The sequence below is a fragment of the Panicum virgatum genome, chromosome 1N (genome assembly GCF_016808335.1).
Source record: "Panicum virgatum strain AP13 chromosome 1N, P.virgatum_v5, whole genome shotgun sequence".
NCBI classification, from domain to species: Eukaryota; Viridiplantae; Streptophyta; class Magnoliopsida; order Poales; family Poaceae; genus Panicum; species Panicum virgatum.
Genome location: NC_053145.1, coordinates 50,739,255 through 50,763,375, shown reverse-complemented (window position 1 = coordinate 50,763,375; position 24,121 = coordinate 50,739,255). Strand labels below are relative to the sequence as shown.

At 47.6% G+C, this 24,121-nt stretch overlaps 2 protein-coding genes across 5 annotated transcripts; one reads left to right on the top strand and one right to left on the bottom strand.

Annotated features, from left to right (window-relative positions):
- The first annotated feature begins 12 nt into the window (after positions 1-12).
- LOC120656467 (serine/threonine protein phosphatase 2A 55 kDa regulatory subunit B beta isoform-like) lies at positions 13-4,890 on the top strand. 4 transcript variants are annotated; one of them, XR_005667928.1, is made up of 13 exons: positions 13-1,530; positions 1,616-1,815; positions 2,476-2,595; positions 2,671-2,828; positions 2,955-3,046; positions 3,141-3,259; positions 3,365-3,488; positions 3,605-3,731; positions 3,826-3,894; positions 4,006-4,125; positions 4,219-4,296; positions 4,486-4,556; positions 4,668-4,890. XR_005667928.1 is itself a non-coding variant. In XM_039934559.1 (13 exons), the coding sequence occupies exons 1-13, from the start codon at positions 1,220-1,222 to the stop codon at positions 4,805-4,807; spliced, it is 1,701 nt and encodes a 566-aa protein (XP_039790493.1). In that variant the 5' UTR covers positions 1,144-1,219; the 3' UTR covers positions 4,808-4,890. The 4 variants fall into 4 exon arrangements, 3 of the variants coding, with proteins under 3 accessions (XP_039790493.1, XP_039790494.1, XP_039790495.1); XM_039934559.1 differs by having other exon boundaries at positions 1,144-1,530; positions 4,034-4,125; XM_039934561.1 differs by having other exon boundaries at positions 1,231-1,530; positions 2,676-2,828; positions 4,034-4,125.
- LOC120656464 (ATP-dependent DNA helicase MER3 homolog) lies at positions 4,787-22,993 on the bottom strand. Its single transcript, XM_039934557.1, is given in 27 exon segments — positions 4,787-5,222; positions 5,225-5,923; positions 6,042-6,085; positions 6,370-6,649; positions 6,744-6,826; positions 7,188-7,205; positions 7,318-7,367; positions 13,302-13,550; positions 13,637-13,825; positions 13,903-14,099; positions 14,177-14,302; positions 15,278-15,361; positions 15,441-15,504; positions 15,591-15,708; positions 15,826-15,875; positions 15,986-16,057; positions 20,053-20,104; positions 20,182-20,338; positions 20,495-20,707; positions 20,807-20,828; positions 21,016-21,053; positions 21,539-21,585; positions 21,660-21,696; positions 21,799-22,036; positions 22,130-22,291; positions 22,405-22,588; positions 22,855-22,993. Coding segments are annotated over 27 exon segments (3,726 nt in total). The 5' UTR covers positions 22,935-22,993; the 3' UTR covers positions 4,787-5,049.
- Between the last annotated feature and the right edge of the window lie 1,128 nt (positions 22,994-24,121).

The following is a 24,121-nucleotide window of genomic DNA, read 5'->3' as shown; positions in this document are numbered from 1 at the left end:
GAAGGTCAGATCAGTTAAGCATTGACATAAATTCAGCAAGTTTGAGTGTTTAGCACTACTGTTGACACAACTATCATCTATGTTGCACTACAATTTCGTACCCCTGTCACCTGTTAGTCTTGCGCTCTTTTTAGTCTTGTAGTCTTGTATACTTCAATTATGCATGTGAGAGAGACGTCGAGCATGATTCGGCAAGAAAAAGCGCAAGAACAAACAACAGATGACGATAATAGACAATGGATGCCAATTCTTTGTAAAACGCAATCTAGCTGTGTTTAGTGGTGGTAATGGGTTATGGTCGGTCCTAGTGCTTCCTTCACAATCCAACTTGGTCTTTATGCATTTTTAGCTCAAAATTGAATAGAATTAGAGCCTGACTTTTTTAGAGCCCGACCTTTGAATTATGTCAAATTTCGAGGCCTTGTACCACCCCTAGCTGTGTTAAGCCTGCTCAAAGAGTTGAGACGTTCAGTTATCTGTGGTTTATTTGCCTGATAATCTTGAGCTGCACCCTCATTTGTTATTGGTGGTCATCAGCTCATGACCATATACGATGCAATGCCAGATCAGTTAAGCACTTAAGCATTGACATACAATTCGGCAAGTGCGAGTATTTAGCAAGACTTCTTACACATCTAGAGTACGTTGCACTACACTTTCCTACCCCCAGCGCCTGTTGGTCTTGCGCTCTTCTTAGACCCTCCACAATGTGTGTAGAGAGTGATGCCTAAATACTCTCTCTCCATTTTAGGCATCACTCTTCACACTGCAGGTAACATGCTAAAGTGATGCTAGAGCTTGCAAATTTGGGAGCGATGCAAGTTGAAGCATCGGTGCCAGCCAATAAAAAATATTTTGTGTAGTCCTTGATTGCTTAAAAGTATCTGGTTGCAGCACATAAAGAACAAATATAGCACTAGTTTACCTTATATAGGGATCCACATTTGTAGCTAGCTTCGGTGCCAATTTTATTGGTACATTGTAGCATGTCATAGTGATGCTTGTTTTTTTATCATGGGACCTACTTTTTTTCAAGCTTCACTACCACACTGTGGAGGGCCTAGTCTTTGTCCTCTTGTATACTTTTTTTTTTGAAAAGAATGTATACTTCAATTATGCATGTGAGAGAGAGACGTCGCATGGACCAGTTTGCCACAGCTTCCGTGCTGTGGAGCAAGATTCGGCAAGAAAAAGCGCAAGAACCAACAACAGATGAGAGATGACGATAACAGCAGGCGAGTGGCTACGGATGCTCAGAAACCAGAGCACCGCAGTGGTCGAGACCGTGCAAGCACCGGCCGCGCCACAAATCCATTTCTTTCCGATACATGATGATCCTATAGGCTGCAACGATGAGCGGCGCCGGCAGAAGGCGGCGGGGCACGAGCTCCATTGCCCCGTCCCCGTCCCCGACCTCCTCTTCCTCGTCCTCCGGCCGCCCGGAGCCGCGCCCCTCCCAGCTCCCGCAGTGGAAGTTCTCCCAGGTCCTCGGCGACCTGCCGCACGCGGCCGCCGGCGGCCGCCGCGACGGTACCTACCAATGCAAATCTCAAAGCGTCAGTAACGAGTGTTCTGCTCTTGAACTGACCGAAGCTTCGTCGTGCGCGTGCGGCAGCGGACGAAATCTCGGCCATCGAGTTCGACGGCCGCGGCGAGTACCTGGCCGCCGGCGACCACGCCGGGCGCGTGATCCTCTTCCGGAGGGCCGGCGAAGACGCGGCACGGCCCCGCGCCGAGCTGGAGCGCACGGACCGCGCCGGCGCGCCGCCGCCGAGGTACAGCTTCGCGACGGAGTTCCAGAGCCACGAGTCGGAGGTGAGCCACCGATCGATCCAGAACTGTTCATCAGACCAGCAGGGTGAAGCTTAAATCCTAGCACACGTGCGTTCCGTTGATCCCCTCCCCTGCTGGTACACCGTACACGTGCACAGTGTACGGTTAGGGGTGGGCATTCGGTTCTTCGGTTCGGTTCGGTTCGGTTCCTCGGTTTTCAAAGAAATTCGGTTTTTAGAAAATAGGAACCGATCGGTTCCAAGAAATTTCAGAAACCGAGTATTTCGGTTCTCGGTTATTTCGGTTTGGTTTCGGTTCTAACCGAACTAACCGAATTTTTTTACCGAAAGCTAAGATAACAAGAAAAATATACATGTTCTATAGCAAATTTAGACAATACTTCCTCTACTTTAGAGAATAATAATTGAGAAGAGAACAATAACAATATAGTAAGAGAAATACATGGCAATTGAAGTATGATACATCACATGTAAACTAAATATACTCTTACAAAATGCAAAGTTTATGTAATTCGATTCTTTCGGTTAATTCGGTTACCCGAGGGTAGGAACCGAATTTTTTTCGGTTCTTCAATATCTGGAACCGAACAAGGAACCGAATTTTTCGGTTCCGGTTATTTCGGTTTCGGTTCCGGTTCTTTCGGTTTGGTTTCGATTAAATTTGCCCACCCCTAGTGCACAGTTCGACGTGCTGCACAGCCTGGAGATCGGCGAGAAGATCAAGAGGGTGAGGTGGTGCGCGCGGCCGAACCGCTCCCTGTGCATGCTCGCCACGAACGATCGCACCGTCAAGCTCTGGAAGGTTGGCATCGAACGCGGCATGATGGCACGGAGAGAGAGAAGGGCTCGAGTAATAATGGTGACGCTGTTGCTTCAGGGCAGGTCTCGGAACACAAGGCGCCGAAGGAAGGGGACGGCGAGCCGCGCCGGCGCGCGAGCACCGCGGCGTCGCTGCCTCTGCAGGAACCACGCTCTGAACGGGCAACCACGAAACCGAGGGGCTCGTCTGCAGATTCTGCCGACCAAATTGAAAAGGTTTAGTCTCTGCACTCTGCAGCATTCGTAGTTGCAGACTTGTAGTGTTCGATCTGCAGAGCGCATCAACTCAATGATGTTTATGAATCATCTTTTTTTGCTGTCATGCCATGCGTGATCGATCAGGTAGGTGATGTTGGCGATGGGTACTCTGCGAAGTGCCGGAGAGTCTTCGATCGTGCTCACGAGTTCAACGTCAATTCCATCTCGAATAACTGGTAGGCTAATCTTATTCTCTCTCGTCCATTCCGCGCCCGGACCATGGTTTCGTTATAGGCAAAGCGATGGCAACTCTTGTCGATGTGCGTACAGTGACGGGGAGACGTTCGTGTCCGCGGACGACCTGCGGATCAACCTGTGGCACCTGGAGGTGACGAGCCAGTGCTTCAATATCGTCGACCTGAAGCCCGCGGACATGGGGGATCTCGTAGGTGATTCGGTCGTTTTTTCTTGCCATCCCAAGTACTAGCACGCGTCAAGCTAACGCGCTAACAGGCACTGACGCTTGCGTATCTGACTGCTGGGCGACGAACCAGAGGTGATCGCCACGGCCGAGTTCCACCCGTCGTCCTGCAGCCTGCTGGCCTACGGCAGCTCCGGCGGCCTCGTCCGGCTGGTCGACCTGCGGCGGTCGGCGCTCTGCGACCAGAGCGCCAGAACGTGAGCGACTTCTGCAACTGCAACCCCCTCGACCTCTCAACTCTTGAAACAGTCGCTCACGCATCAGCTCGCTTACGCTTCTGTGTTTTTTCTGAAACTGTCGAATTGCTGAGCAGATTCCGGGATCGCGGGAGCCGCCCTCAGCCCAGCACGTTTTTCACCGAGATAATCTCGTGCATCACCGATCTCAAGTTCACTGGCGAGGGGAGATACCTTCTAACTCGTGACTACATGAACCTCAAGGTGCCATGAAACTCAACTTTGTGCCAAGTACACCAGCTATGCAGCTACCTGCTGTTAGCATCAGCAATGCATCCTAAAGCCTCACTATTTGCAGCTCTGGGACATGAGCGTGGAGACCTCACCGGTGGCCACATACAAGGTGCACGAGTTCCTTCGCCCAAAGGTAGATGCTCCATAGTTCATCCTTCAGAGAATTGTTCGCTATCAGACGTTGCCTTGTAAAATTTTGTCAATTGGAACTGTCAAAATTTGAAATAAAGGATAACAGTAGCAGAAATGTTGCTTGTCTGCTGGTGCCGCAGCTGTCAGAATTGTACGCCGAGGACTACATCTTCGACCGGTTCAGCTGCTGCGCCAGCAAGGATGGGAGCTACTTCGCCACTGGATCTTACAGGTTTTCACTACTGAAACGCATGGACAGTCTGTACTGATCTCGTCTCCCATTCCTGGTCATTTCCTCATCGTTTCTGATTGTTATGATAAGCAGCAACACGTTCAAAGTTTTCACCCGTACTGCTTCACAGACCACTGGTACTACGTTAGAAGCTAGCGCCAATCCTTACAGGTACAACGCTTCAAACATCTCCGGTTTCGTCTCTCCTCGCTCTAAAACAACAATCTGGAGTGATGTTTATCCTTAAAAAACGTTGTGTTTTTATACGTAGTCTTCAAATATTACATGAAACTCCGAATCTCATGACTAAAGCCGCTAATGCCATGTTGGCCCCTACTGAACCTTGCACTTTGGCAACAGGGTACAATCACATACCTCTGCAAAGATTCCAGCATTGCTCAGCAATTTCTCTCTCGGAGTGAGTAGAAAAGGTCAGGATAGAACTATCTGCCGAGTTCTCCATGTGTGCTTTCAGTTATGTCATGGCAAAGAGGTTAGTAATGAAGGTCATAGTGTGCTCTGGGTAATCTCTTGTCTCGCAGGTCAGGATGGTCCCAGGTCAGACGGCAAGGAGGAAATTCCATGCAACATGGCATCAAGGGTCACACATCTGGCGTGGCACCCGACGGAAAACTTCATCGTCTGTGCAGCCAATAACAGCTTGTACATGTACCATACATAAGCACACTCATGTCATATTTACAGATTAAAATGCAGAGTAGCATTCGTAACTATTTAAGCCCAGGAAAGAAGATGCTTTGCCACGTTACAATGCGTGTTTTGAGCAAAATATTTAACTGAATGTACATTGTTCGAAATCTTCAGCAGATCAGAGAAAGGAAAAGACGTACACTCCTGCAATTAAGAAAAGAGTCGCCACTCTCACTGTCCTTTCTTCTCACCAATATATCCTTGACATATTCCTCAATAGAGAAAGGAAAAGACGCTCCTGCAATTAAGAAAAGAGTCGCCACTCCCACCGTCCTTTGGTTTCGCCAATATATCCTTGACATATTCCTCAATATTGAAGGGTTGACCTGCAGCTCGGAATTGCTTCGTGACCTGTGCAGCCTGGAAGCATGGAAGGGGGGACTGCTGCAGAATTTCCTCTTCTCAGCTGGGCTGTCACGTTTAGCTGTAAACTGAGGAGAGTTTTCAACTGGAGTTCCTTTTTTGAAAAGATTTTCAACTGGACAGTCTGGACTTCTGGTCAGGATGCTGCTCTTCTCCAGTGGGCTGTCCTTTCCACCCGCAAGCCCAAGAAAGCATTCATCTAGAGTTGTCAGCATCTTGCTCTTCTCAGACGGGCTGTCACGCTTGGGTGCAAGTTGGAGCGAATTTTCAGCTGGAACTTTGATCAGGAGATTGCTCTTCTCCAATTGGCTGTCCTTTTCACCCGCAAATCGAAGAGAGCTTTCCCCTGGTGTTGTCAGTACCTTGTTCTTCTCAGATGGGCTATCCCTTTTGCCAGCAAACAGCATATGGCTCTTTGAAGTTCTATTCAGGATCCTGCGACACTTCTCAGCAGTATTGGTTGGAGAGACCCCAGGCTCAGCAGGTTCAGAATCCACTGGCGTGACGTCACCCACATGCAGATTGCTCCGCTCTACTCCAAACTGGTCCCTTGATGTCTTCATCTTCTTGAGTATCAGAGGTTCATAAGAGCTATCCATGGATTTCGATAGCATCAGAATGGGGAAATCTTTGGATTTCTTGCGTATGTGATCAAAGATCGTGTTGCTTGTCGCACTTTTGCATTCTGCCTCTGCTGGTTCAGGAGTCGATGCAGCTTGCATGTCTAAGCATGATTATGCACATTTCAGTTATCTAATAATAGAATTCTACATTTCAAATGAACGAACACAAATGAAGCAGAAAGTGCACATAGCCATATACTGTTCGCAGCATTGTCTTACCTCGATACTCTTCTTCAGGCAGTAGATCAAAGCTGGGGACCTCCCTGTAATCATTAAAATACCATGTTACAAAATACTCACCTAAGGTTCAGAAAACATGACTCCACGAATATAGACTAAATAAGTACAAAGTAGTAACTGCTAATCTGGCACATGCTGACATATTTCCACTTGTAGCTGTGAAGTAACATGACTAATGCCAACCTTCCAGATATTTAGAAACTATAGGTTGGACAATCCCGTTTGATTAGTGTTTTGGGTTATGCTGATGGATGGGAATTAATTCCAAAATCATTGGACGGCAAATAAACAAAGCTTAAGCACTTACAGTGAAGCCAAGTTGTTGAATTTTCTGGTTCCCACTACATTATCAGCTTTCTCGACAGCACTGACAGCAGCATCCTCTTCTATGACATATACCTCTTTGGAAAGTGGGTTCTGTTCAGTGTGAGACTGAGATCGGCTTGTTTGAGCTGTCCTGGAGCTAACCAAACAAATCTTTGCAGGAAGATTGTATGCGGGTACAGGCTCATTTATTCCATGCTCTTTGGTCTCATGCAAATCATCTTCCCTGCTGATTACATGCTTCTTGTGCACATCAAGACCAACTTCACCATAAAATGGAAAACATAAGCTGTGTAAGTATATACATGATGTGCGTATCAAATTTTTGAAGGAGGCATTCTTTGTTGGTGATATTACCATATTCTTCAAATATTAGATCAGCCTTCAAAGTGACCCGTGTATTCTGGGGGCACGGCACAAAAACTTTTACAGAATGTGGGCTGCATTTTAACAAATTGTCCAGTGAGGAACTCTGAACAACTTATGATTAAACTTAGGTATCTAAGAGCGCAGCTAGATACTTTAAAATTGATATTCTAGTCAAACAATTAATTCATCTTTGCTATCACTGTGATCTGTTCATGAAATAATGCTACTTCAGCTTGTTTGTTTGCTACAAAAACACCACCTAATAGTATGAAGCTTATTATAACAAATAGATAGAAGTATATATCCCTTGCTTCCACAAAAGACATTACAACCTAATATCAGGTTCAGTCGTTCAGATAACGTTATATTGCTCTCATTTGCTGGTGAAGAAGAATGGTCAGACATAGAATAACAAATGTTGAAAAGTGTTACCTGTGGAACTCTTGAGTCCTGGCGGCAACAACAATACAAACAACAAACAACCATCCACATCAGTAGAAGGAAAATAAATTGTCATAGGTATCAGTTTGAGAAAGAGAGGAGGGTGGAGGGGGGCACTGACCTTATTTTCTTATGAAAGAGGATCACATTGTCTTCCTCCGAGCCCACGACCTGACAAAGTGATGGATAAGTCTTTGCTGTTGGTCTTTGTGGTCCCTTGTACCCCTGCAGCATCTTGTAGTCCTTAGCATCTTGGACTGCAGGCATCTCTTGTACCCCTGCAGCATCTTGGACTGTAGGACAGCAGTTAGTGTCCTCTCTAGGACATCAGTTAGACTAGTGTTAGACTAGCATTATTGGCTTCGTTTGCTGCCCAACAGCCTGCTGTATATATATGTGGCCACCCCTCCCGTTGGAAGGCATGGCTTTGAGTTTGTAAATGAAGAAAACCCAGAAAATTGGCCCAAGTTTATTGTCATCCTCTCAGCTCAATGAGAGTTAGAATTGAGCTTCTAACATCTGGTATCAGAGCCGTACTTTCCTGTAGGTTGGATATCTCTTGCTCCTCCCCTTCCCAAGCCGCTGTAACAGCCCAGCCACCACCACCAGCAGCTAGCGCAGAAGCAGCAGCTGCTGCACCAGCCGCTGCAACAGCAGCAGCAGCTCCGGCTGCCTCTTCTTCCCCGTTCCCTTCCCCATCTCCACGCAACAGCCCCTTGGAGGCGCGCCATGTCCGACGCACCGTCTCAGCGCTCGGTCGCCTCGAGCGCACGGCGCCAGCGAGACGCCGAGCTCGCCGCGGCAGAGGAGCGCAGGCGAGCGATGGCTCAAGCCGCTGCAGCAGCGGCGAGGGCGGCCAGGTTGGCTACAGCGGAGCTGGCAGCGGCCAGGGCGGAGGTGGAAGCCGAGGAGGCGGAGGATGCAGCGCGTGCGGCGGAGGTCGAGGTTGAGACCTTGCGCGGCAGCCTCAGCGGCTCCATCGCCGGCGACGCCACCGCCGACGAGGACCTTGAGGAGTTGGAGAGGGAGAGAGCGCGGGAGCGGACCGCGCGGTGGGCAGCAGCCCATCCCGGCGGCGGCGGCCTGGACGGCGGCGCGCCCGGCGGCGGTCCAGGGGCCCGCGCGCCCGGAGGCGGCCTGGACGGCGGTGCGCCCAGCGACGGTCCAGGGGGCCGCGCACCCGGCGGCAGAGGCCGCGAGGCGGCGGCGCGCAGGGCGGAGACGGCGCTCCTGGAGGCGGCCGCGCCCCAGGCGTCGGCACGCAGGGCGGTGGCGGCGCTCCTGGCTGGGGTGCGCGCGGCGGCGCCCCCGGCTACCACGGCCTCCAGGCGGTGGTCAGGGACGTCGGTCCCGGCGGAGGGTGGCCCACCCTCACCAAGACCAACTACGTCGAGTGGGCCGCAGTCATGGAGGTGAAGCTCCAGGTGCAGCACATGTGGGAGGCAGTCCGGTACGGCGACGTCGGCTACGATGAGGATCGACGGGCGCTGGATGCCCTCATCGCAGCAGCCCCGCCCGAGATGCAGTTCACGCTTTCCAAGAAGCGAACTGCCAAGGAGGCCTGGGACTCCATCACTGCGGCACGTATCGGCAGCGACCGCGCCCGCAAGACCACTCTCCAGGCACTTCGCAAGGAGTGGGAGAACCTGGCCTTCAAGCCAGGTGAGGATGTTGATGACTTCGCCCTCCGTCTCAACACTCTGCTGTAGAAGGTGGTGCAGTTCGGCGACGACACCTACGACGAGGAGAGAGCCGTCGAGAAGCTCTTCCGCTGCGTCCCCGAGAGGTACAGGCAGACCGCTCGCTCGATCGAGTCTCTGCTGGACCTCTCCACCATAACGATCGAGGAGGCGATAGGTCGCCTCAAGGTCGTCGACAGCGACGAGCCACAGCCTCTCTCGGGAGGCATCTCCATCGGTGGGAAGCTCCACCTTACTCAGGAGCAGTGGGAGGCCCGGCGCGGTGACAGGAGGAGGGGGGAGCCCTCTTTCTTGACTGGTGGCCGCAAGCGCGGCAAGCCGCGAAAGGGGCGCGGAGGTGCCCAAGCCGGGGCACGAGGGCGCGGCGAGGGTGGCGCCCGCGGAGATGCTCAGGGCGGCGCCGCTGACAGGCCCAAGGCGGCACGAGACGACGCCTGCCACAACTGTGGCAGGCCCGGCCACTGGGCCAGGGACTACCCGCAACGGAGGCGTGGGGGCCAAGCCCACATCGCGGAGGCCCAGCCGGATGACGAGCCGGCTCTGTTTCTACTCCACGGGGACATGGAGCCGCAGCCGGCGGCACCGCCTGTCACCGCTCTACTCCACCTCGACGAGCCGCGTGCCCGAGTTCTCCTTGGCAACGGCTCCGATGACAATAGGGTCGATGGCTGGTACCTCGACTCCGGCGCCACGCACCACATGACCGGGCGGCGGGAGTTCTTCTCCGACCTGGACGTCGACGTAGGTGGCTCCGTCAGGTTCGGGGACTCCTCCGCCGTGGAGATCAAGGGCATGGGCTCCGTGATCTTCACCGCCAAGTCCGGAGAGCACCGGATGCTCACCGGAGTCTACTACATCCCGGCGCTGCGGAACTCCATCATCAGCCTTGGGCAGCTCGATGAGAGCGGCTCCCGCGTGGTGATCGACAGCGGGGTCCTCTGCATCTGGGACTACCGTCGCCAGCTTCTCGCCAGGGTGGTTCGAGGGAAGAACCGCCTCTACATCCTCCACGTCGGGGTGGCCCAGCCTCTTTGTCTTGCAGCTCGCAGGGGTGACGAGGCATGGCAGTGGCACGAGCGCTTTGGGCACCTCCACTTTGAGGCCCTGAAGCGGCTCGGCGCCAAGGAGATGGTGCGAGGCCTCCCATGCCTCGACCACGTGGAGCATCTCTACGACATCTGCGTGCTGACGAAGCAGAAGCGTCACTCCTTCCCCCAGCAGGCGAGCTTCCGAGCCAAGGACCGGCTCGAGCTCGTGCACGGGGACTTGTGTGGCCCGGTGACACCGGTCACACCAGGAGGACGGCGCTACTTTCTGCTGCTCGTCGACGACCTCTCCCGCTTCCTGTGGGTAATGATCCTCGGCAGCAAGGGAGAGGCTGCGGACGCCATCAGGCGTGCTCAGGCCGCTGCGGAGGCGGAGAGCGGCCGCAAGTTGCACGTGCTGCGCACCGACAACGGCGGCGAGTTCACGGCGGCCGAGTTCGCGGCGTACTGCGCGGATGAGGGCATCCAGCGCCACTACTCCGCGCCGTACAGCCCGCAGCAGAACGGCGTCGTCGAGCGGCGCAACCAGACGGTTGTGGGAATGGCCCGGGCCCTCCTCAAGCAGAGGGGGATGCCGGCTGTCTTCTGGGGAGAGGCGGTGGTGACGGCCGTCTACATCCTCAACCGCTCGCCCACCAAGGCACTCGATGGCATGAAGCCGTATGAGGCTTGGCATGTGCGTAAGCCGGCGGTCTCCCACCTGCGGGTCTTCGGCTGCCTCCCGTTCGCCAAGGAGCTTGGCCACATCGGCAAGCTCGACGACAGGAGCACTCCGGGAGTGTTCATTGGCTACGCGGAGGGTTCGAAGGCCTACCGCATTCTCGACCCGGAGACACAGCGTGTGCGCACGGCGCGCGACGTTGTGTTCGACGAAGGGCGAGGATGGGCGTGGGACAAGGCGGTGGACGACGGCTCGGCTCCGACGTACGACGACTTCACCGTCGAGTATGTCCACTTCGAGGGAGCTGGGGGAGTAGGCAGCTCTTCTTCGCCGAGCGTGCCTACCCCGGTCCCCGAGCCTCCACCGACTCTGGCGCCCGCCACACCGGCGGCACCACGCCTTTCAGCTACGACTCCGGCTGTGCCGAGTTCCTCGGCTGCACCACCACAGCCGGCGACGCCGCGCACTCCAGTACCGATAGCCACTCCTTCAGGCACGTCTACTTCGACACCTGCTCGTGCTGAGCACAGTCCGGTGGAGTTCGCTACTCCGCTCTCTCACGACGAGGAGCGCGTCGACGCGTACCACGACGGCGAGCCGTTGCGGTACCGTACGATGGAGGACCTTCTCGGTGATCAGCCGGTGCCGGGACTGGTGCCTCACGACCTAGAGGCGTAGTTGCACCTCGCGTGCGACGACGGCGAGCCTCGGTCTTTCGCAGAGGCCGAGGGACACGCGGCATGGTGTGCCGCGATGCAGTCGGAGATGGACGCGGTCGAGAAGAACCGCACTTGGGAGCTTGCTGACCTCCCTCGCGGTCACCGCGCGATCACCCTTAAGTGGGTGTTCAAGCTGAAGAGGGATGAGGCCGGTACCGTCGTCAAGCACAAGGCTCGCCTGGTGGCACGAGGTTTCGTGCAGCAGGAGGGAGTCGACTTCGACGATGCCTTCGCTCCCGTGGCACGGATGGAGTCTGTGCGACTCCTCCTTGCGCTAGCAGCCCAGGAGGGCTGGCGTGTCCATCACATGGACGTCAAGTCGGCGTTTCTCAACGGCGATTTGAAGGAGGAGGTCTACGTGCACCAGCCGCCGGGGTTTGCGATCCCCGGCAAGGAGGGTAAGGTGCTACGTCTGCGCAAGGCCCTCTATGGCTTGCGGCAGGCTTCGAGGGCGTGGAACGCCAAGCTGGACTCCACGCTCAAGGGGATGGGCTTCGAGCAAAGCCCGCACGAGGCGGCCATCTACCGGCGGGGCAAAGGAGGCAATGCCCTGCTGGTGGGTGTCTACGTCGACGACTTGGTGATCACCGGCACCAAGGATGAGGAGGTGGCGATGTTCAAGGAGGAGATGAATGCCACCTTCCAGATGAGCGATCTGGGGCCTCTCTCCTTCTACCTGGGGATCGAGGTGCACCAGGACGACTCCGGGATCACACTTCGACAGACCGCCTACGCCAAGCGCGTCGTCGAGCTCGCTGGGCTCACCGACTGCAACCCAGCTCTCACTCCGATGGAGGAGAGGCTGAAGCTGAGCCGTGACCGCACGGCGGAGGAGGTGGACGCTACTCAGTACCGGCGTCTTGTGGGGAGCCTCCGCTACCTCGCCCACACACGGCCGGACTTGGCGTTCTCCGTCGGCTACGTCAGTCGGTTCATGCAGCAACCGACGACGGAGCACCAGCAGGCCGTGAAGAGGATCATCCGCTATGTTGCGGGGACTCTTGACCACGGTCTCCACTACCCGAGATGCCCTGGGGCGGCACACTTCGTCGGGTACAGCGACAGCGACCACGCCGGTGACATCGACACCAGCAAGAGTACGAGCGGGATCCTCTTCTTCCTCGGCGAGTGCCTCGTTAGCTGGCTGTCGGTCAAGCAGCAGGTGGTGGCCTTGTCCAGCTGCGAGGCCGAGTACATAGCAGCCTCCACCGCGTCGACTCAGGCGCTCTGGCTCGCTCGACTGCTTGGTGATCTACTCGGCAGAGACACTGGAGCAGTGGAGCTCAGGGTGGACAGCAAGTCCGCTCTGGCCTTGGCGAAGAACCCCGTTTTCCACGAACGGAGCAAGCACATCCGGGTGAGGTATCACTTCATCCGAGGCTGCTTGGAGGAAGGAAGCATCAAGGCGAGCTACATCAACACCAAGGATCAGCTTGCGGATCTGCTCACCAAGCCCCTTGGGAGGATCAAATTCCTTGAGCTTTGCTCCAGGACTGGGATGGTCCAATCTTCCCACAAGACGACGCACAAGACTTAGGGGGAGAATGATGGATAAGTCTTTGCTGTTGGTCTTTGTGGTCCCTTGTACCCTTGCAGCATCTTATAGTCCTTAACATCTTGGACTGCAGGCATCTCTTGTACCCCTGCAGCATCTTGGATTGTAGGACAGCAGTTAGTGTCCTCTCTAGGACAGCAGTTAGTGTCCTCTCTAGGACAGCAGTTAGACTAGTGTTAGACTAGCATTATTGGCTTCGTTTGCTGCCCAGCAGCCTGCTGTATATATATGTAGCCACCCCTCCCGTTGGAAGGCATGGGTTTGAGTTTGTGAATGAAGAAAACCCAGAAAATTGCCCCAAGTTCATTGTCATCCTCTCAGCTCAATGAGAGTTAGAATTGAGATTCTAACACAAAGAATATAATAAAATCTAGTTTGTTTTATTGAAAGCACTAAATGTTCAGAAGCAAAGCTGATAAGGTACCATGTCAGCAAAATTGCGTTTGTTGGATCGAACTGCCTGTGATAGACGAGTTAGTGTTACAGTAATGGTCGACTTCCCCAGTCTGTTTCCAGCATCCTCGATATGTATGTCAATTTTGGGTGGTAATGATGACAGCGATTCCTTTATATTGTTCCCAAATGGATAATTACGCCCTGTTGCTGATTCTATCTTTCTAGCATCAGCAGTTGCCAAGGTCTCAAAGTCATAAATTCCAGCACTCTTCAGAGCCTGAGGTGTCAAGTGATCAACTCAAGCATTAATTATGCAGGATGCAGATAGAGAAGTGTCTAAAAAACAATCAGAAAATTAATGACCTTTGCTGTTACAATTCCAATCCCAGGCAATTGCTTCAACAGAAATGGACTGCTCTCCCAAAGCTTTTGATGTAGACTATTTGCAAGGATCATAGAATTTATGGCAGATCTGTAACACTTTTTGTATACAAAATATTCTCTCATGCATCTGGCAATCCTACATCCATTTGAGCATATTGAGTTTGTCTCCTGCATGAGAAGCTCACTTAAGTCAACATAGCAGGGGAGAAAATCAAGGGGTATTTTAGACTAGACAAATAAACAACCTGGTTAAGGGATAAATCATGGATTAGGGGGTCCCCAGTTAAGCAGTCATTTGCTAGCAAGAATAATTTCTCTTCTCTTGTTTGAATACGCTTCTTCCTTTTTCTATTCTCCATGATAATATGGAAGAGGAGTCTACCATCTTTGTCAGTGTTTATGTCATTTAGAATCTTCTTCTCATTTCGGCGTAGTTGGATCCCTTGGTATACCAAAACATAAATAATATTAATATGCTTGAAGCTTAATAATTAATTCAAAATATGTGCAGCTACCTACAAGTAATCTCTGCAGAGTGACAGATGATATGCAATAAGTCCTCCAAACTGCAACAGGCAGAAGCTTTGACGATAAGCTTCATTGTATCAAACTTCAGGTAGAATTTTGCCATCAGCTTCCCAGGTTCTGAGTATGAACAACTAGAGCTTAAACAAGAGTCCTTCTGATGAAAAATTGCAAAACAGACACATGCAAATGAAGCAATTCATTGGAATACAACCATTTCTGAATAGCAGGAAATATAATATTTGAGGGGGAAAAATCAAAATAATAGAAGAATAATCTTGGTTGTCACATAAGGTTAGGCTCCAAGTAGCATGCACAACCCTCAAAGTTGGAAGGAGAAAAAGATAAGGTGTTTGTGTCATATTAAAATATTATGAAGTAATCAACAGAGTATAATTTCCTATGATGAACATTCACTAAAACATCATTTAGCACTCGAGACCCTATGTGGTGCCATTTCTCTAATATTGCTTCTTTGCCACATAGCTAAGACAAATCTGACAAATATATTTAGAGTTACGTGCTTGGACTGTTAGGCTGGATGTTTTTTTGGGAAACAATAGGGGAATGCCCCTACCACGGCTATTAGGCTGAATGTTATAGCTGTTATTTGAATGAGCCAATGCTTACTGTTAAGGTTGCTAAGGTATTAAAGCCACCAAAACTATGGCCAACGTTGCAGAAGGCATTGTGAGTTTGACACAAATACACAAATAAAAATGCATGATGTCCACGTGAAAATGGATTCACAGTTCAATTGTTGATATATACAGTAATACAATTCCTGAAATAGGGAGCACCATTTCCAGATGGAAACCCTGGGGATTTAGACACACATATCCAACAAATCCAGCTGTGGGGTAGGGAGAACGTATCCAGACCACTATCGTGTGAGATAATAGTCATGGATCTGGCTGGTTTATTTATATGACATAATTTTAGGCTAAAGTCTGCTTTGCACTTTGGGTTGGGCGCATCCAGTGCATAGCCATAAAGGGTACGGTGCAACAAAAAAGCAGTATTTTGTAGCTACAGATCGAGCATTGCAGCATATGACATCTTCTGTGCATATAGTTTAGCAGAATAAAACTTTACCTAATGGTTGTAGATGGAAAGCGTATTCATCCATCCAAATTAGCCCATACTCCACCAACTCATGAATCTTCTCAACACATATATCTGTATATTCGATTCTTAGGATCAAAGCATAAGGCATCATAATAGAACAATCAAGCCAACAAAGTACAAAAGAAGGCACCTTTAATTTGCTTTTCAAGTAGATCTCGAGGAGTCCCCCTCTTAATTCCATAGTTCTCGGGGTTCTAGCAGTATATTTCATTGAAGTTATTATATTCATTAAATATACAGATTTTAAATGTTAAACAAGAATGGATCACTGCATCCGTACCTTCTTTATCCTAATGTACAAATATGAGCACTTGATCCACTCAATTGCCAAATTTATGTTAGGTACTATCAGCTGAACAATTGCTGCATTTAGATGCTCCACTGCACATGGGAGCAACCTGGTGATAGTATATATACTTGGTCAGAAGCACAAAATCGTGTGCAGTGCATAGCACAGTCATCTTTAGGTAAAACATCACGAGACCCTAGTTTCTGATTAGATATCTAGCACTTACTGAGACTCAACCATTTCACATCCATTTAGAAGGTTCTCATATAGATGAACCTAAAGGGGAAACTCACAACATGTTAGTCCAATAATCCAGGAAATACTTTGCAGTCAAAATATTTCACAATTCACAAAATTAATAGGAGTGGAAACACAGGACGACTTACTGTCTCTCTTCTTGTCATAATTATAATTGTTCCAGTATCATCAAACGGTGGACGCCCAGCCCTCCCACACATCTGCAGATCACCAAAAAGCAAAAGTAGAAGCTTGTAAAATACAAGAGGATAATTAGTACGTTCTATATTTTAATATATATATATATATATATATATATATATATATATATATATATATATATATATATATATATATATATATACCTATTGTCTATTCTAAACACAGCGTGTTGAATAACACTCCGGCGGCGCAAGACACGTCTCCGGCGAGTAAAATCAACGTCCTAAGTACTACCACCCACCACCCGATTCCATAGCCATCAATGCTATTGAAAATTTATATCCCGTAATAATATGGTACACACTTCACCGTCCAGGAACCAGATATTTACGGTTCCCATGCACTGTTTTAATCAGCTGTTTAAATCCCCATCATATTTATTTCCGCAAATGAAGGCCATGAGACAATAAATACATCAAAATAAGTACACGGCATTTTTTTTCCTACTGGCTTTCAACACACATTAATTCCGATTCACTCCTGCCTTTTCTTTCTATCATGGAGGTTTTCGAGGACAGCATGCGATGGCTCTAGTCACCTACAACCGCTACTCTCCTTCCTCCACGACAGAAGGCATCACATGAGCAGCTCTCCTCTTCTGTTGGAGCCACACACGTCATCTGCGGAGGAGCCATGACTGGATCTGTTCCAGCGGTTCAATCTAGGACGTTCCTGTTATTATTGCACTGAAAGGATCATCAGGTACAAATCTCTTATCGCACACCCAATCAATTGTTAATCTGGTAGTTTTTCTCCTTTCCATTCTCAATCTCATCTCTCACACGATTAGGATCTAGGATATTTTACTCCGGGCTTGGAAATTAGGATACAGTGAAATCAATTTTTTTACTGAAATAGCATTACAAAGCCGGCTAGGAATTTGGAAGCTGCAACATCCGATAGGCAAGTGCTCTTTATTTTATTATTATTTATCTATTCAATTTACTTGTAGCCTCGTATCTCACATGATTTTGGTACTATATTTGGTTCATGCAGATAACTTTGCAAATCTTCCGTTGGAGAAGCTGCAAGGGAGAAGGATGCAAGGACAGATGCATGCATAGACGTTTATTCGTTTTCTTTTGTTCCAAGAATGAGTGTAGTCAAATTTTGTTCACCTATGGAACAAAATTACTCCTATTACTTTTAAAAATTACTCCTGCATGAAACAAGAAAGGAGTAATTATTCGATGACTAATTACTCCTGTCCTACGACTATATATTCCATTCACTTTATCAAATAAAATCAAGATCAATTAATTACTTCATATCTAACTTTTTTTTCCAACTTTTGCAAATTTACTCTTTTCTTCTCAATCACTAACTTTTGCAAATCACTCACTATTTTGCTCCTTGACTAATTACCCCATAAGGTAAAGTGGACCATCACTAACTTCTAAGGATTTTTTAGTTGCAACATCAATTCCCGTTTGAAAATCATTCTTCTCAACTGAAAAAATAACTCCTCATTTGGAAAATGATACTTTCTTGTCACCAATTGAAAAATAATCACAACATTTTAAAAAACTCCTACCATTTGAAAAAAGTAATACTCCTCTGCTCGGTTGAAAATGCTCCCGACAAGTGAAGAATACTACTCTTGTGGACTGAAAATCTTGGCATTTAAAATACACCTTTAGTACTCCAGACATTTGGCAAAAAAAATCTTGTGAATGTAAAAGTACTCCTATTATTAGAAAAAAATACTCCGATTATTTGGAAACGCTCCTAACAATTGAAAAAATCCTGACATTTAAAATACACCTTTAGTCAACATGGAAAATTACTCCTAACATAATAAAAAAGTACTCTCATCTAATATGGAATATTACGCATGGTTTTAACATGTGATTATTATTCTCTCGGTTTATCCCAAATTAGAGAAGTATTTTTTCCATCTTTGAAAAGTATTTTTTTACAATTGAGAGTAACATTTTTCACAATTTAGATTAGAGTAATATTTTGTGCTTTAATAATTATCTTGAAATTACAAGTTTGAATGTGGAGAGATGATTTAGTGGAGTTTAAATTAAAAGAGATAATTACCATTAGTCAACTTGAAAAGTAATTTTCATGAAAGCATGATTACTGCACATGATCTCCTCACAATTATTGACATATATTTAGCACCCGGGATCTCGTTTCAAATTACATGCATGCATGTCGTCTCTCTCTCTCTCTCTCTCTCTCTCTCTCTCTCTCTCTCTCTCTCTCTCTCTCTCTCTCTCTCTCTCTCTCTCTCTCTCTCTCTCTCTCTCTCTCTCTCTCTCTCTCCCCCCTAAACACATGCATAGATTGCTCTCCAAATTTCCATCACGCTAGCATGCACACATGCAAGTGCTAATAACTGCTCCGATCCCTCACCTAAATTCGCAAGCGCGTGTTTGCTGGAAAGATGCAAGGAGCTAGCGATCCAAACTTATGGTGTTGGCCTTCCCAACACCAATGACGTCCCCTAATTTTGCATGCTCATTTCTTACAACAAAATACTACACATCATCATGCAATCGCCCCTGCTAATGCTCGAGTATCCCTCATTTACTTCAACAATTTCCACCATCATACTGAGCATGATACTCAGAATCCCGCTTACACCTCGGCAAGTGGATTTCTACTCTTTTTTGATAAATCATTTTACTTCTTTTCCATGTATTACTTCACTCGGCTATGTCATCTAGTGGTAAAATCAGCAATGGTGGTTAGTAAAAAGACGATATGATAGATGACATCAACCCCCAGATATTACACAAAATCATGGCACGGTAAATACCTCATAAATACTACGAATGGACATCGAATCACTACTTTTTACTTCTGTGCGCTATAATTTATACTCCAGCGGTATACGCTGATGGCTCCATATTCATTGGTCAACCAATGCTCAAAAACATGCAGAAAATTGAAATTGTATTAAATACCCCAGTCCCGCGTCAAACCATGCGAATTTGACCAGGCCCACCACAATCTACATTAAAAGCAAGCTCAATACTACATTTTACTCCCATCTTAACAAATCACCGTAATTACCTCCCGCCGGAGGATGGGCGGCGCTCCGCTGTGATTATTCAACACCCGAGAAAGGTAATGAAACACTGATGGGGCCATATTAATTGGTCAATCAATGCTTAGAAAACATGCAAAAGAATGAAACTGTAATAAATACCATTGTCCCGCGCCAAATCCATGCCAATTTGAACAGACCCACCATAATATACATTAAATGCATACTCAATACTGCATTTTACTCGCATCTAAACAAACCACCGTAAATACCTCTCGCCGGAGGGGAGGCGGCGCTCCGCCGGAGTGTTGAATAATCATATATTTCAGTATCGTTTTAGGAAACTACTGTTGTTTGTGTGTGCTACCTCTGTTCTTAAATATATGATGTTTATGACAAGATGATTAAGTCATTTTGTACTAATCATCTTGTTCTATGAACCACAGATTTATGAATGGATGGATATGCTATATGAACAATAGAGTACAAAGAAACTAATTACAGTACAAGCATACACAGAGCCTTCAGTGAAAAAAGTCAAGAAATAAACACAAATCTAAATTTAGGGTCACTTCATAAGTGAATCCTTTTTTCCCAGGCAGTAAAGATATAAGTTCAATTAACTCCAGCACTTAGTGCATTGAAATTCTTCAGTATAAGCAAAATTGAACCTACATATATAAGTTAACGTATCCAGTACTCCTCTTTTGTAAATAGAAATGTCAATGATGTATTTCCAAACCACTTTCTGCTAAAGGTTTTAGCATATAAGTTATAATCTCAGAAAAACACTCAGTAGTTTGCATGTCTCAAAGCCTTACCTATTAGTTCAGACTTCAGACAGAAGTAGTAGAAATATAACAATGAATACATAACATTGAAGCTACATTGCAACCATACAAAATCACAGTAAGATATGAAGCGAGTTGGAAAATTTATTCCTATATATCAACAATAATAGTTTAAATGACATATTGGGGCTTAGTAGTAAACCTGAAGCACCATGGACCTCTCATACTCTGCATATAGGCCTTTCTCTTTGTTGCTGCAGAATGGAATTGATGTCAGAAATTAGAAATATAGATATATTTAATTGATCCAATATCTAAATTTGATTCTCACAAAAACTGTGTTGACTTTATCACAACTGTATGTCCTGGTAAGTTGACACCATGTGCCAAAGTATTCGTTGTGCATAGAACTTGAAGATCACCCTTGAGAAAAAGACCCTCAACAAGATTCCGATCTTTTGAGCAAAGACCAGCATTATGAAAACCAACTGAAAATGGAATAGGATAGCATCCGTTAAGCAATCAATTAAAGTTTTTAGGCCAAATGTATCACCTAATATGGGTACCTAAAAGATATCACTTAAAAAAATGGAGGTTGCAAAGTTAAGGTTTTATGGGTCCCCAGGGAAAAGATTCCAGATAACCTCCATGTACAATGCAAGTCTGCAGTTGCTTGTCACTACATGTTAGAGAAGCCTCCCTTAGACGTTCATAGTGCTGCATTGATTGCATAAATGGATTGGAATAGCCAAGCGATGCTCCAGTTTGTGCAAGGCACTGCGCAGCTTCTTGTGCCCCTTTTCTTGTAGAACAGAAAACAAGTGCAGATTTCCCTCTTGAATGTTGCATGAGAATATCTGTAATTAATATTTTGTTTCTATTTTTAATACTGAAATTCTGATACCGTAATTTACATGATGTGAAATGCAATCGAGGGATGGCGAGATGTTACTTACCGTAAATAAAATTTTGCAGCCTCTACAGGTTGAAAGAAAGAAAAAGGATCAAGTAGTCAGAATTGGTTCCATATAAAGTCCAACTATTACGCATAGTATGAAACAACTCAAGAAGATGCAGAAGACATCTAACTTCAAACTTCCTTACTGATTTTCCTCCCTGATTGTGAAAAAAGAATATTTGGATTGTAAAGACTAAAGATACATACCCTCTCAAAAAGGAAGTCATTTTTAGCTGGAGCATAACCTAAATAGCACAATAAGGAAAAGGAAAGAATTAGCAGCGCAGCAATTGCTGACGAAATGGCAGCTGAAAGTCATAGGCAAGATGTAAAGCAATTAGTACAGCATGTATATATATGATCGAAATTTTACCTAGTAGCACAAAAAAAAAACAGGTTCATTCTAAAATCATTTCATGACTGAGAAAATTGTGGCCATTTTCTACAAGAGGTGTTTTGGCATAAGTAAATCAAATGTAACTTGTGGCATAGAAAAACAGTCAAATCATTGTGGATGAAATCATGAAAACTGGAACAACCTAACTTGGTGTTGCTCCTTCAAGGCAACACATGATAAGGAGAGTGTTTGCTGCCAGGTTAGCTAAATAGTCTGCTTCAGAACTAAGTTTGAGCACTTTTAGGATAGCTAATCTTAAGGGCTGGCAAAGTATTTTATCAGGTTTTTCAGGACATGCACTAGTCTAGATTCTAATATATAAGAAAATCGTACCAAAGACCTTGGTTGTCAACTTCACTGGCCTCATTTCTTCTCCAAATCTGCAAAAGGAGAATATCGCAATAAGTTTAATTTATTGGGAGTATTAAATCCTCAAGTATATTTTGTTAGTCACCTTTTGATTCCTTCAGGGGGTGCTAGGAGCCACTCCGCTGAAATTTTACAATGTTAATGGGAAACATAAGTTTCTTTGCTGGAGCATGATATGGAAATGTAAATGGTATGTTAAAAGCGTACTATACAGAGTTACAAACCTATGTCCTCAATATTTGGTATAGTGGCAGAAACAGCTACGAATCGGACACTAGCCAAAGGAGAAGATTTCATATTTTCATGTCGTGAGAGCATTTTTAATCTACTGACAACTGCTTCCAATGCAGCTCCACGTGGATCATTGAGAAGGTGAACTTCATCAATAAGGACAAGGGCAATGTCACTGAAGAAACCCAACCCACCATCTCTTATACCATGTCGGCTCATGGAATCAAACTTCTGCATGCATTACAATTTCGGCGAGAAAGCAAGAAATTGGTTAGAAAGCTATCATCTTAACTTCTATAGATCAAAATAAGTAGTGACATAGACCTCAGGAGTGGTGAGGATTATATCAGCATCGTGTATGGCTTTATTGTTGTAGAATTCATTGTCACCAGTCATCTCCAAGCAATTAATCCCCAGTGGGCCCAGCTTTGTCTTCCAGTCCCGCAGCTTCTCCTGCACCAACGCCTTGGAGGGTGCCATGTATATCTGCAGTGTCACCCCAGTGAAGCACGCAATAAAAATGAACTATCAGAATCCTAAAATTCCAGTTACACTATAAGCCCCTATGCTTTTTTAGGAAAGGAGGTCAGAAGGCATACTGTTTTCAGAGTTCCTTCAACCAAATTGAACCTAAAGTCTGGTGAAAGGAACCTCGAGAGCAGCCTCAGCATACAGAGCTCAAACAGCACGGTCTTCCCACTCCCAGTAGGCGCGGAGATAACCATATTCACATCCGAGAAGAAGCACACATGGAAGCACTCGCTCTGCAAGGAATTGAAGTATCTGCAGACAAACCAAAATTTTACTATACTGCCACCCCTATGACCAATCTATCAAAATCATTTCATATTTCCCGTATCAACTCTCAAGTAGTTAAGCTACCATTGTAACCTCACGCGAGCTATAGCTACTACTCAATTCGAATCACCTACATGGGGGTGCAGCGATCACGCAACTGAACAGACACAACAGTGCAGAGACAATACGTACAAACACCAAAAGAAAAAAAATAAACACAGAGCCTGAACGATCAGCACACGGGGGCGCACCTGAACTGAAACACGGGGCGGAATGGCGGGGGCAGGTCGGAGACACCGCGTAGCGCGTAGGGGTCGGCGAGAGATCCCATCGTCGGTCGGACGACCTGACCTCAGGGGATTGTTGCTAGAGACGGAAGCCGCACGGACTCCCCTCCTGCAGAATCCGAGCGATCGGGGGTGAGCAATACGGGTGATCGGTGGCCAGAAAAAAAAACAGAGCAATCGATGGTGAAACAATCCGATCGATCGGCTGCGAGGAGTCCATCGCGAGGAGTACCGTCGAACACCTTGCGCACGGCACGGTCCCCTCGGAGCGGAGGCGGCCGGGATTTCGCGGCCGAACCGGCTGGCGGGAGCGAGGTAGGAGACGAGCGGGGTAAGGGGCGCACTTATTCGCTGAGTTGCCTTGCCGGTGGGATCGGATCGGATCGGGGGAGACCGCGACTAGAGGCGGGAGCGGCTGCCGAGGAGGCGGCGTCGAGAAGAGAGACGATCGGAGGAGCGTCGCGCTCGCGCCTGCTTGCTTCGCGAGGGGGGCTGAGCGCAGCGGCGGGAGGAGGCGGGCGCGGATGCTTTTGGCGCTGGTGCCTCGAGGAGGAATGGAGGAGGAGGTGAGCCGTTGTGGGGAACTGGGGATGAAGGAAGCGATTCAAATGTTGCCGTGGGTAGTTTTGCTTTCGCAGGCGGGACGCGTTGTTTGGCACGGCTGACGGCTCGGCCAAAAAGGTCGGGTCCAGCTGTCTAGCCTGCTGATCACTCGTGACACGACATCAAAGGGTCATTTCTTCTTATTTTTTGTTTGGGTTAATTGAATTAGTTCTATTATAATTTTTTTAAATTTGAAATATACCACTATAATTCTCCATATTAGAGATATGCTACTAGAATACATCTTTCTCCACTTTGTACCCGCATGCAGCGTATACGAGTTTGGTATTTTCACGTATAGACCTATTTGCTCTTCTCTCCCCCTACGTCGCCATGCTCCAGTATGTCATGTAGGGATGACAATGGGTACCCGAAATCCGAAACCCGACGGATTTTTGCTCCATTAGGGTACGGATTTGGGTCAACTTTTAGACCCGTGGGTTTGTTTAGGGAAAATTCGATTCGTGCCACCACAACTCCGTGAAATTGGGTGTCACGTTCAAAATCATGCCACTCAATGGCATGGATTTCAACATGAAATCCAACTTCAAGAAATTGTAGTGGCATGGATCAAAATGACCCTTGGGTTTATGGGCACGTGTTTGTTCCTACAATATCCGAAATCGTG